This window comes from Oncorhynchus clarkii, chromosome 29, assembly GCF_045791955.1.
Source record: "Oncorhynchus clarkii lewisi isolate Uvic-CL-2024 chromosome 29, UVic_Ocla_1.0, whole genome shotgun sequence".
Taxonomy (NCBI): Eukaryota; Metazoa; Chordata; class Actinopteri; order Salmoniformes; family Salmonidae; genus Oncorhynchus; species Oncorhynchus clarkii.
Window position 1 is genome coordinate 11,663,820 of NC_092175.1, and position 13,466 is coordinate 11,677,285.

The 13,466-nt window shown below is 40.2% G+C and overlaps 1 protein-coding gene across 1 annotated transcript in view; it reads left to right on the forward strand.

The window, feature by feature from the left end:
* Positions 1–1,254: 1,254 nt before the first annotated feature.
* Positions 1,255–13,466, forward strand: part of LOC139388399 (noelin-like) — a 54,014-nt gene continuing 41,802 nt past the window's right edge. The window contains exon 1 of the mRNA XM_071135038.1: positions 1,255–1,414. Coding sequence (XP_070991139.1) covers positions 1,349–1,414 — 66 coding nt within the window. The 5' untranslated portion in view covers positions 1,255–1,348. The remainder of the gene's footprint in view (positions 1,415–13,466) is intronic.

The following is a 13,466-nucleotide window of genomic DNA, read 5'->3' on the forward strand; positions in this document are numbered from 1 at the left end:
GAAGTCTGAACATTTTTTAATGACCTACAGTCCTCGAAAAACAGAGCCACAGGGCAAAATAGGAAGTGCAAGGATATTAAAAACAGACTTCCAATGAGTTCAATAACTTCATTTTCTCTATCTTTGGTTATTCTCATAAAATATAGTTAGAATTAGAATTCCACAACAAACATTTCTTCATAGACCCTTATCATTAATCAATATCTAAGGTAGAAACCGTTTGCATTTCTCAGTCTCACACAGTCTGCTAAAAATATATATTTATATTTGTTTTGATGCTGCATTTTACATACACTGAAACTCAAAGTGTTTTCAAACCCTCTCTTAAAAACACTAATACTCAGATTGAAGAACCACTCTGGGTGTTTCAGAATAAGGCTATTCCATTTTTTTAAAAACACTTTCTGTGCATCGTAACACTTACATTCGGTTTACATTCAAACACCTTCCAAAAAACGAGATCTCGACACTACTTTTCATGGTTTCATGCAACACAAACAACATTACACAATCCCAGTGTTTTGAGTCTTTCTATTTTGACAGTGAAGCCACTGTTACCGCCAGTGTTGCTTAATCAATTTCTCAATTTACAAACAAACACACGATTTCAGCCTTGCAGACTATGGTCATGTCTACAGACTATGGTCATGTCTTATTTCAATATCAATGAACAGAGGTGTATGTGAAATGAATACCATTATTTTGGAATATGAGCCAAATCAAAGAAGAAACTCCCAATGGACTAATCTAGAACACAGACAGGCCAGCTTTAGTTTAATAAACCTGTGACAAATAAATGAAATACTAGAATTGAGGGACACGATACAAAAAATCAAATATTAGGCCTCCTCTCATATCTCTCGTGCGCTCCCTGTTTGATTTTCCCACGCTCTGGCATGTCACTTCCTGGTTCAACACCGTGGACAACTCCGCCGTCTCTCACATTTTTTCACCAATCGCTATTCTGAGGCTCGAGGCAGGGGAGCAAAGTTTTGGCAAAATCTGAGTAACCGGTGCAGCTTTCCGTAAACCAACGTCTTCCTTCGCAAATGTTTATCAGAACCCGTAGTGGCGATTAGAGGACGAAAAGGAGGACGAAAGAGAGAGAGCAGAAACACGGAGACCGAGAGGAGCCGAGATTATTATTATTTTTTTTTAAATATGCGAAGAGACTGTGTTTCCGCACAGATTTATCGCTTTCTACTTTTTGATTGCTGAGTGATAAACAGACGTCGAGCGACCTCAGCACTAGGAGGGAGTGGAGAGGAGAGGACTGCCGTGCGGGGGACGCAAAGGAACCGATCTGCATGTGAGAGCATTGGTACGTTCCACACACCGGAGGCAAGAGATGCAGCCCTCGAGCAAGATCCTGAGTCTTATCGTCCTCGTCTTGATGGGCACAGAACTCACCCAAGTAGGTTTAAACACACGCCATTTTCCCCTCTGTATTAGAGCTACAACGTGGCGGGCGGTTAATTGGTCCGATAAAAGATTAAGAGGCTACCCAGTGCCTGCTCGCTAGACAGTGCTCCGGTAAATCATACAGTTTCCGCATTTAAACAGATTAACGGGTGGGATTACATGGCGATGATGTGGATACATTGTGCTACACGGGCGCAGATAGCGCCAGAAGCGCCCAATGAATGTCACACAGCCTGACCCTACCGGGGCTCTCTGTTTAACGCGCAGGGATACAGAGATATACAAAATCCTAAACGCACAAATGTGTGTCAATATACAAATGTATTACACACGTATAAATAATGAGCAAATGTAATAAATGAATGACAAATATACCCATCCAAATACTCAATGTGCGGGTTAGGGTTATGTCAGAATGTTTTTAATTCCAAATCGAATCTTTGTGCTTTGTCTGCTAGATGTATCGTTATTCTGGATGTGTCGTTTTTTTTGGGGGGGGGGGGGGGGGGGGAATAATCAACAGTCAAAGATGATTGCATATCAAGTAGCACAGCACAGCTGGTCCTTTGAAGATGCCCAAACGAGCAGTAAGAATTTGACTTCTGAGAGGAATAGGGAGGTCTTCATTCTAATTTTATTTGCCTGGTATAAACCATTACACAACAAATTGATCCAATCACCAAAAATGTATCCAAGGCTGTAATGTGATGGAAGAATGTTGTCAAGTGTTGTTCTCCGTCTGAACCACCCACACAGCACTTCTGGGAGATGCTTATGGTGGTGCTGTCCATGGTGCTGATGGTTGGTTTATTGTTGTGAGGAAGTTGCCTTTAACTCACATTGTGCACATTTTACTCTACAGTTTAAAGTAAATTCCCAATTTTTTTAGCACACATGTTTACATAAAGGGTTACACAGATATTCTAGCAATTATTTATGTTTCCCAAAACTCCACGTGTGTCTGTTCATTCCCAGAGACCTACAGACAAAAAAATAATGTCTCTAAATAGTACCAGATTGGGGTTCTTTGGCTTGTAACCATAGTGGAACCCTTTTTGGTGCTATATAGAACACTTTTTTCAAGGTTCTATAAAGAACCATGCTCATGAGGTTCTAAATGGAACCCGTATGATGCTATAAAACACCCTTTCCTAAGGTTCTATAAAGAACCATTAAAAAGGTTCTTTCTAGAACTAAAAAAGAGCTCCGCTATGGTTACAATCCTTTTTGGGGCTATATATAACACTTTTTTATGGTCATTTTTAGAACCTTTATAAATAACTGTTTATTTTATGGAGAAGGGTTCTATAAATAACCGTTATCAATCTGAAAGGTTCTGTGTTGCAATAAATTCATAGGTGTTGAGTTGATTCAAGTGAGCTACCTCTGGAACAGCTGGGGGTCCATGAGGAGAGAATTGAGGAACTCTGACTGATTTAGTCAACCATTTTCAATTGACGCAAGGCCATGCAAAATCTTTCACAAGATATGCCACTGCCCATAATCATATAGAGGGGCATAACACAACACGTTAGATAAACTAGAAGGACACTCTCACTCACGGTTGCACAAAAAAAGCCCCACTCATATCTTAATGAGCCGCCTCCCCTACATTTTAATTATCACTAAAAGAGCAAAGAACCCTTATGTGAACTGTGAAGAACCATTGAAGAGCTCAAAGGATTATTGAGTCATTATGGTTCCACATAGAACCAGCACCCTTCCCAAAGAACTCTTGAGGAACCCTAATATTTTTTTTGTCTGTACACAGTCCTATCTCCCTTAGGCATGAACAAGTTGACAACTGGTTAACAAGCAGAATGCACATTAGTTCAACATAATAATCCTGTCAACATGAATACATTATGTGGACATCTATTTGGCAATGCACAAACATAGACCACACAATATTCTACCAAATTTGAACCTTATTTGAATTAAAATTCAACCACAGGCCTCAACATTTAATTCATTTCAGATTGGATTAATGTTAGGGACAGATCGGAATTTACTAGGCAGGGACTGGTCTGCCTCAAGGTGTTATTAAAAAAAATACACCCCCCCAACTACCCAAAGTTAAACATATTTTCACCTGACCCTTGTACTATAAAATATATTGAACACCCTCCAACCTCATAGAATTAACTCAAAATAATGTGTTTACAACCACAAATAACAATAACTGTAGGGATCCTGTGTTTCTAAACGTGGATATCGACTTTGCCACTTCAGCATTCTTTTGTGGTACTGTCGATTCCACGGAGGGCTAAGGGTCAGAAGCCTTGGCTTGACAATGTCCGAATGTCATTCAACTTTTCGGTATTCTGTATTAGGTGTCTCTTTCCATTCATCAACCAGCTGCTGCACAGTTTGGATTGATTGATTTTATTTGTCAGTTAAAATAAAACTTATACAGTTGAAGTTGGAAGTTTACATACACTTAGGTTGGAGTCATTAAAACTCATTTTTCAACCACTCCACAAATTTCTTGTTAACAAACTGTAGTTTTGGCAAGTCGGTTAGGACGTCTACTTCGTGTACGACACAAGTAATTTTCCTAACAATTGTTTACATACAGATAATTTCACCCACAATTCCAGTGGGTCAGAAGTTTACATACACTAAGTTGACTGTGCCTTTAAACAGCTTGGAAAATTCCAGAAAATGATGTCATGGCTTTAGAAGCGTCTGATAGGCTAATTGGCATCATTTGAGTCAATTGGAAGTGTACCTGTGGATGTATTGTAAGGCCTACCTTCAAACTCAGTGCCTCTTTCCTTGACATCATGGGAAAATCAGAAGAAATCTACCAAAAATAAACCACAAATTAAATTTGACTTATTTAAGTTGATCTAAGTCTTAAGGAATTATATTGAGCCATTACATCACTTCCTGTTTCACTAGGGTATAAAGATGAGGTAACACACATGCAATATCCCACTGTCATCCAACACCATGAAGAAAACAAAAGAACTGGCAGTTCAAAAGAGACAAATGGTTGTAGACCTTCATAAATCTGTTCATGGCTACAAGAAGATCCACAAACGATTGAATATACCACTGAGCAATGTCAGGGCAATTACTAAAAAATGAAAAAGATATGGAACAGTTGAAAACATCAGGGGTAGAGTTTTTTTTTCCTCCAAATATAAAATATAACTTTTTTGGTTACTACATGATTCCATATGTGTCATTTCATCATTTTGATGTCTTCACTATTATTCTGCAATGTAGAAAATAGTACAAATAAAGAAAAACCTTGGAATGAGTAGGTGTGTCCAAACTTTTGACTGTTACTGTATATATAAACATGTTGATAAATACTTTGCTGAGGGAAAATATACTTGATACAATTTTGATATGTTGTTGTCTCACCTAGCTATCTTAAGATGGATGCACTAATTGTAAACCACTCTGGATAAGATTGTCTGGTAAATGACTAAAATGTCAATTTTTTTTGTAAAAATTGCAAAGCCTGCTGAGTATTATTCTAATGAGCTCTGTCCTGAAACAAAGCCATTAATAGTACCCCAGTGTGCTTTGTTGTTGATTTTGGTATGTTCATTTTCACATATACATTTACATTTTGGTCATTTAGCAGACACTCCTATCCGGAGTGACTTGCTCAACTAAGGTAGATTAACAACACCATATCACAGTTATAACAAGAAACATTTTTGCAACCGTTACTTGCAAATGTATTTTTGTATTTGAGTATGTATTTTAATAAAATACATAAGAAAAACAAGTGTTTTGTAGTTTATTTTGATACACTGATCACTGTATTTTCTGTCTGAATTGTGTCCTGTTTTGCCCATCCTTTTGCATTACACACATACCCACAAAATAAATTGAGTTCTTCAAAGTTTCTTTGGGAAGGGTGAGGGTTCTATGTGGAACCATAATGACTCAAATAACCCTTTGAGCTCTTCAATGGTTATTTACAGTTCACAAAATGGTTCTTTGCTCTTTCAGTGATAATTCAAATGGAGGGAAGGTGGCTCATTAAGATATTTTGGTGTGTGGTTTGTGTGGTCATTCCAGTTCATCCAAGGTGTTGTGTTATGCAAGTGCATATTATGTCTATGGTTAGTGGTAGGGTTGTGTGAAACACTCATGTATGGGCTTCTGTCAATTGAGAATGGTTTGTTTTAAATGTATTTTCTTAATGCTCTCCTCGGGGATCCCCAGCTGTTCCAGAGCTAGCTCTCTTGATTCAACTTGTCAATTAACACAATAACGCCAATGGAATTTTAACAATATGAGATGGCTGACCAGAATTTTAAAAACATGTATGGTTCTTCAAAAGGATCTACAGAGAACGTTTCAGGTTGAGAAATGTAAATAAGTACCGCCTTGTAACCAACGTCAGAGAAGGCTTGTTTGGAGAGGGGCATGGTTTATATAGCTAGGAGCTACTACTGGTGCCAACATTTGACTGTAGTGTCTCTGCAAATAGTGCACCATTAAAAGTTTACCCAGTTCATCTATGGAAAAGATACTTATATTTCCTCTTTCATCTGTGTCTGGTGTTAGCTAGTTACTGGCTAGCTAGGTCTTCAGCCAGCATGGAACAAAAGTGGGGAGGGAGGGTTGTTCAAAACTCTGACGCAGTTGTCAAGTCAACACATCAATCAGTGTTGCTGTGATAACATCACAAGAGACATGCCAAATGGGATATACAGTGCCTTTGAAAAGTATTCAGACTCCTTGACATTTTTCCCAATTATGTTATATTACAGCCTTATTCTGAAATTGATTGAATCTCAACTTAATACACAATTTTGACAAAGCAAAAACAGGTTCAGACATTGTTGCTAATTTATTAAAAATACAAAACTGAAATATCAAATTTACATAATTATTCAGAATTTGTACTCAGTACTTTGCTGAAGCACCTTTGGCAGTGATTACAGCATCAAGTCTTCTTGGGTATGACACTACAAGCTTGGCACACCTGTATTTAGGGAGTTTCTCCCATTCTCTGCAGGCACTGTCAGGTCGCTTGGGGAGCATTGCTGCACAGGTTTTTTCAGGTCTCCCCAGAGATGTTTGATCGGGAGACTTGTCCGGAAGTCAATCCTGCGTTGTCTTGGCTGTCTGCTTAGGGTGATTGTCCTGTTGGAAGGTGAACCTTCTCCCCAGTCTGAGGTCCTGAGCACTCTGGAGCAGGTTTTCATCATGGATCCCTCTGTACTTTGTTCCATTAATCTTTTCCTCGATCCTGACTAGTCGCCTAGTCCCTGCTGCTGAAAAACATCCTCACATAATGATGCTTTAACATCTGTGCTTCACCATAGGGATGGTGCCAGGTTTCCTCCATACGTAACGCTTGTCATTCATTGTTTTCATCAGCCCAAAGAATCTTGTTTCTTATGGTCTGACAGTCTTTAGGTGCCATTTGGCAACCTCCAAGCGGGATGTCATGTGCCTTTCACTGAGGAGTGGCTTCCGTCTGGACCTGATTGGTGGAGTGCTGCAGAGATGCTTGTCCTTCTGGAAGGTTCTCCCATCTCCACAGAGGAACTCTAGAGCTCTGTCAGAGTGTCCGTCAGGTTTTTGGTCTCCTCCCTGACCAAGGCCCTTCACCCCCGATTGCTCAGTATGGTCTGGCGGCCAGTTCTAGGAAGAGTCTTGGTGGTTCCGAACATCTTCCATTTAAGAATGATGGAAGCCACTGTGTTCTTGGGGACATTCAATGCTGCAGAAATGTTTTGGTACCCTTCCCCAGATCTGTGCCTCAATACAATCCTGTTTAGGAGCTCTACGGACAATTCCTTCAACCTCATGGCTTGGTTTTTGCTCTGACATGCACTGTCAAAAGTGGGACCTTATATAGACAGGTGTGTGCCTTTCCAAATCATGTCCAATCAATTTAATTTACTGCAGGTGGACTCCAATAACTGGACTCCAATCTCAAGGATGATCAATGGAAACTGGAAGCACCTGAGCTCAATTTCAAGTCTCATAGCATAGGGTCTGAATACTCATGTAACTAAGGTATTTTTTTTCCTTTTTTTAAAATACATTTGCTAACATTTCTAAAAGCCTGTTTTCATTTTGTCATTATGGAGTATTCTGTGTAGATTGGTGAGGAATTTGGAGCGTAGTAAAATGTGGAAGAAGTCAAGGGGTCCGAATATTTTCCGAAGTTACTGTGTAAATATAAACACATAGATTTTTTTTTTAACCTGACCTCATTTAAGCAATTTTGATGTTGTTTGAGTTTCTTTGTGTATCACCAAATTAGCTTGAGATGATTTTACTGCAACACTGCTCACTGCATCCAAGTTGCTTGACATAGTTGTTTAAAAGCGCTGTTAGTCAAGGCGAACTCATACATTTAAGCTCCCTGCCCACTCAGCCTGTCTTTTCAAACTTCCTGGTAATTTTGAGCATTTCTATCCAAAACAAATATTATGGGTGATATTTTAGACACTCTAAAGGCTATTTTACATGAGAATCAGTCCTCAAATGGCAGCTTCATTAAATATTACCCACAAAACACCCGTCTCAACGTCAACAGTGAAGAGGCGACTCCGGGATGCTGGCCTTCTAGGCAAAGTTGCAAAGAAAAATACATATCTCAGACTGGCCAATAAAAAGAAAATATAGGCAAAAGAACACAGAGACTGGACAGAGGAACTCTGCCTAGAAGGCCAGCATCTCGGTGTCGCCTCTTCACTGTTGACGCTGAGACTGGTGTTTGCGGGTAATATTTAATGAAGCTGCCAGTTGAGGACTTGTGATGCGTCTGTTTCTCAAACTAGACATTCTAATGTACTTATCCTCTTGCTCAGTTGTGCACCGGGGCCTCCCACTCCCCTTTCTATTCTGGTTAGAGCCAGTTTGCGTTGTTCTGTGAAGGGAGTAGTACACAGCGTTGTACGAGATCTTCAGTTTCTTGGCAATTTCTCTAATGGAATAGCCTTGATTTCTCAGAACAAGAATAAACTGATGAGTTTCAGAAGAAAGTTCTTTGTTTCTAGCCATTTTGAGCCTGTAATTGGACCCACAAATGCTGATGCTCCAGATACTCAACTAGTCTAAAGAAGGCCAGTTTTATTGCTTCTTTAATTAGAACAACAGTTTTCAGCTGTGCTAACATACTTGCAAAAGGGTTTTCTAATGATCCATTAGCCTTTTAAAATGATAAACTTGGATACGCTAACACAACGTGCCATTGGAACACAGTAGTGATGGTTGTTGATAATGTACCTCTGTAAGCCTATATAGATATTCCATTACAAATCTGCCATTTCCAGCTACAATAGTCATTTACAGCATTAACAATGTCTACGCTGTATTTCTGATCAATTTGATGTTATTTTAATGGTCAAAAAACTGTGCTTTTGAATGTTAGTGTAGCTGTTGCCAGAGAATTGACTGTTCATTTGTTTACCATAAGCCACTTCCAGTTTAGAGAATTTGGCAGTGCATGCAATCGGCCTCACAACTAATTGTTTTTATAATTATTTTCTCTCTGACAAAAATCTTCCTTCGGCCAAATGTAGCTGCGTACTCCTCCCCTAGAACACTACATATCCCATAGTTCCTTAATGAAGATGTACTCAGAGCATAGCTAGTATGTGGGCAGTATGTATTCCAGATAGTGAGGTCATTATTTGTTGTTGTTTGTTCAGGCTTTCAGTCATGCAGTGAAAGGCCAGCTGTTCATTGAAAGGCCAGCTACATCTCCCTGCATGGCAGTTTTAGACCCCTCTCCCTGCCTGCCCTCTCACAGAGACCTGAAAAGCAGCTGCTGCTGTTACAGTAATATAACAACCCTCTGTAACCCTCAAGGATTTAAGGCCCACCTCTCCCTCCAGCTTTATGAAGTGATATACAAAGTAACAGCGAGCATGGGCCCATGAGTTCTTCTGCAAAAATATGGAATTAGAGTTGGATAAATGTAGATAAACTTGATTTTTTTTTGCAAGGACTTATACAGGATACTAACCTCAACATCAAAACCTTCATTCTAATTTTTGTATTTATTATGGATCCCCATTAGCTGCTGGCAGCAGTAACTCTTCCTGAGGTCCAGCAAAATTAAGGCAGGTTATACAATTTAAAAAAAACATTACAATACGTTCACAGATTTTGCAACACACTGTGTGCCCTTAGGCCCCTATTCCACCACATCTACAGTTCTAAATCCATGTGTATGTGCGTGTATAGTGTGTATGTTATCGTGTGTGTGCATGCATGTGTCTGTGCCTATGTTTGTGTTGCTTCACAGTACCCGCTGTTCCATAAAGTGTTTATTATCTGTTTTTTGAAACATAATTTGACTGTTTGCATCAGTCACTTGATGTGGAATAGAGTTCTATGTAGTCATGGCTCAATGTAGTACTGTGCGCCTCCCATAGTCTGCTCTGGACTTGGGTACTGTGAAGAGACCTCTTGTGGCATGTCTTGTGGGGTATGCATGGATGTCCGAGCTGTGTGCCAGTAGTTCAAACAGACAGCATTCAACATGTCTGACACGTGTGCTCCCATTCTGGCTTCTAGGTCACCAGGCTGCTCATTATGGCGCACACCTGTCACCAGCGGTACGCGCATAATGACACTCACCTGGACTCCATCACCTCCTTGATTACCTGCCCTTTATATGTCACTCCCTTTGGTTTCTTCCCCAGTCGTCATTGTTGCTGTTTCATGTTGGTGTCTTGTTTGTGTGTCTTGTTTTGTTCATTTGTTAATTAATTAAATGTATTCACTCCCTGAGCTTGCTTCTCAGTGTACATCGTTACAATGTCAATACCTCTCAGAAATACAAGTAGTGATGAAGTCAATCTCTCCTCCACTTTGAGCCAGGTGAGATTGACATGGATTTGATTAATATTAGCTCTCTGTGTACATCCAAGGTCCAGCCGTGCTTCAATGTTCTGAGCCAATTGCAATTTTCCTAAGTCCTTTTCTTGTAGCATCTGACCAAACAACTGAACAGTAGTCAAGGTGGTACAAAACTAGGGCTTGTAGGACCTGCCTTGTTGATAGTGTTGTTAAGATGGCAGAGTGTGGCATATGTATTATGGACAGATTTCTCCCCATTTTAGCTACTGTTGTATCAATACGCTTTGACCATGACAATCCAGGCTTACTCCAAGCAGTTTAGTCAACTCAACCTGCTCAATTTCCACGTTATTTGTTACGAGATTTAGTTGAGGTTCAGGGTTTAGTGAACGATTTGTCCCAAATACAATGCTTTTCGTTTTAGAAATAATTAGGTCCAACAAATCCCTTTCCACCCACTCTGAAACTAACAGCAGCTCTTTGTTAAGTGTTGCAGTCATTTCAGTCGCTGTGGAAGTTGACGTGTATAGTATTGCAGTCATTTACGTCGCTGTGGTAGCTTACGTGTATAGTGTTGAGTCATCCACATACATAGACACTCTGGTTTTACTCTAAGTCAGTGGCATGTTGTTAGTAAAGATTGAAAAAAGCAAGGGGCCTAAACAGCTACCCTGGGGAAGCTTTATCCACATTATAGCAGGGGTTGTAAAGCCATAACACATATGTTTTTCCAGCAGCTGACAATGATTGATAATGTCAAAATCTGCACTGACGTCTAACAAGACAGCCCCCACAATCATTTTGTCATCAATTTCTCTCAGCCAGTCATTTGTGGAATTGCTGTGCTTGTTGAGTGTCCTTCCCTATAAGCGTGCTGAAAGTCTGTTGTCAATTTTTGTTTACTATGGATTGGTTATTTGAGCCAGTACTATTCTTGGGTAGCTGAATGACTTTAGTTTCCCTCCAGGTCTGAGGGCACACACTTTCTAGTAGGCTTAAATTGAAGATGTGGCAATATCGTCTGCTATTGTCCTCAGTCATTTTCCATCCAGATAGTCAGACCCCGGTGGCTTGTCATTGTTGATAGACAACAATAATTGTTTCCCTCTTCCACACGGACTTTACGGAATTCAAAATTACAATGCTTGTCTTTCATTATTTGGTCCGATATACTTGGATAACTTGGATTAGTGTCAGCGTTTGTTGCAATTCACAATTCAATACCCAAAACCTTGATTTTGGACAAAATTACCTGAATGGACTATTACTACCGAGTACTATCATGGAAAAATACCTCTAACAAGCCAGGACCTGCAGAAGAAACATACCGGAACCTGGAAATACCATCCAAAACAAAATTGTATGAGTAATGTTCAGACTGAACCTACTTTCTGAAGCCAAAAAGTAAAAGACAATCTCGAGGTAATTTTGTTATATGAAGGTTAATAAATAAGGCTACTAATCTGCTAGGAAATAATCTGACTGAAATTAGCACTGAAGTGTGAGGTGAGAGGTGTGAAACCTCAAAAAATGCAGGAGAGTTTCACAGCCTCTCCCCACCCAAATGCAGAGGCCTTTGAAGCCCTCTCCATCTGTGCAGAGAAAATATCCTCCTCAGAATCCCCAAAATACAACAGCCACAGGACAACTTTGTTTGGACATTGTAAAGCACCATTCGCCAACACTGACAAGATAAAGCTAGCTAGCGGCCTCGTTTTCCACGTGGAAAAGATGGACAGAGACATACTAGCTACGTTAGCTGGGATTTTCTACAAGGAATCTGCCTCCCGAAAATAGCTTCTACCAAGTGGGTCTGACACCTCCTTCCCATTGCCTGCTGCACTGCTGCTTGGATTCCACCTGGCGATCTGTTCACCGTTTGCTCTGGCCTGTCTCCCCCTATCTGGTATAGGTACCCCCGCCACACTCCCCCCTCTCTTCCGAGCTTTCTCTTGTCTCCAGCACACATGCACTGTTGAGGCAAGTGACTCTGAACTTACAACGGCTAGCCCAAAGTTATATTTTTCGCTTGTGCTTTATGCTATTTGTTGACTATGAACTTGCTTGTTTACCCAACCGTGGGAAAGTCTGTTTGTTTCCACACTCGGGACTCAGACTCTTGGCCTCCCATCCTATTCTAACCACCTTTTGCTGGCTTTGTATTCATGTTACCTGATGAAATTGCTGTACAATATGATCTTCTTGCCATCTAATGCACATTCATATGTTATAAATCAGCACTGTAGAGCTCTCCCTGTCCTCTGCTGTTCCCTGATTGTATTACTATTGATTATATCTGGAAATGTGCAAGTACACACTGGCCCATCTACTGTTGCTAGTCCCAATTCTGATTTGTGCTCTGATATCTGCTTCACTGATTTCTGCTCACGTAAAAGCCTGGGACTTCTGCACGTTAACACCAGAAGCTTATTACCTAAAATGTATCAATTGAAAGTGTGGGTTCACAGCTCCAATCCAGATGTGTTGGTCATTACTGAGACGTGGTTAAGAAATAGTGCTTTGAACACTGATGTTAACCTTTTTCGGCAAGGCAGATCTTCCAAAGGTGGTAGAGTGGCAATCTTTTCCGAGGAACACTTTCAGTGCTCGGTTGTCTCCACCAAGTCTGTTCTCAAACAATTTGATCTGCTGGATTTACACATTAAACTTTCAAATAATTATTTGTTGACTGTTGCTCGGTGTTATAGGCCACCATCAGTACCAACCTGTACCCTAAATGCCATAAACTCTCTCCTGGCCCCTTACAATAAGTCTTAATTTGTCCTGCTAGGTGACCTAAACTGGGACATGTTTAAACCACCTGACCAAGTCCTAAAGAAATGGGGCTCTCTAAATCTTCCTCAGATTATAACCAATCCCACACAGTATGACTCCAAACACAAAGAAAAGGCTACTCTCCTTGATCTTATCCTTACAAATAATCCTGATAGGTATCAGTCTGGTGTTTTATGTAATGACCTTAGTGATCACTGTTTTACAGCCTGTGTTCGTAATGGCTGCTCAGTGAAACGACCTGTACTGACTTGTCATAGACGCTTGCTAAAAAAATGTAATGAGCAAGCCTTCCTTCATGATCTGGCCTCTGTAAATTGGTATAGAATCAGCTTGATCCACTCTGTCGAAGACGCTTGGCCCTTCTTTTTTGATATTTTCAGTGGTAACAAATACACGCTCATAAGCTAAATGAGAATTAAAAACAGGTTCAGCCCCTGGTTCGACCGTGA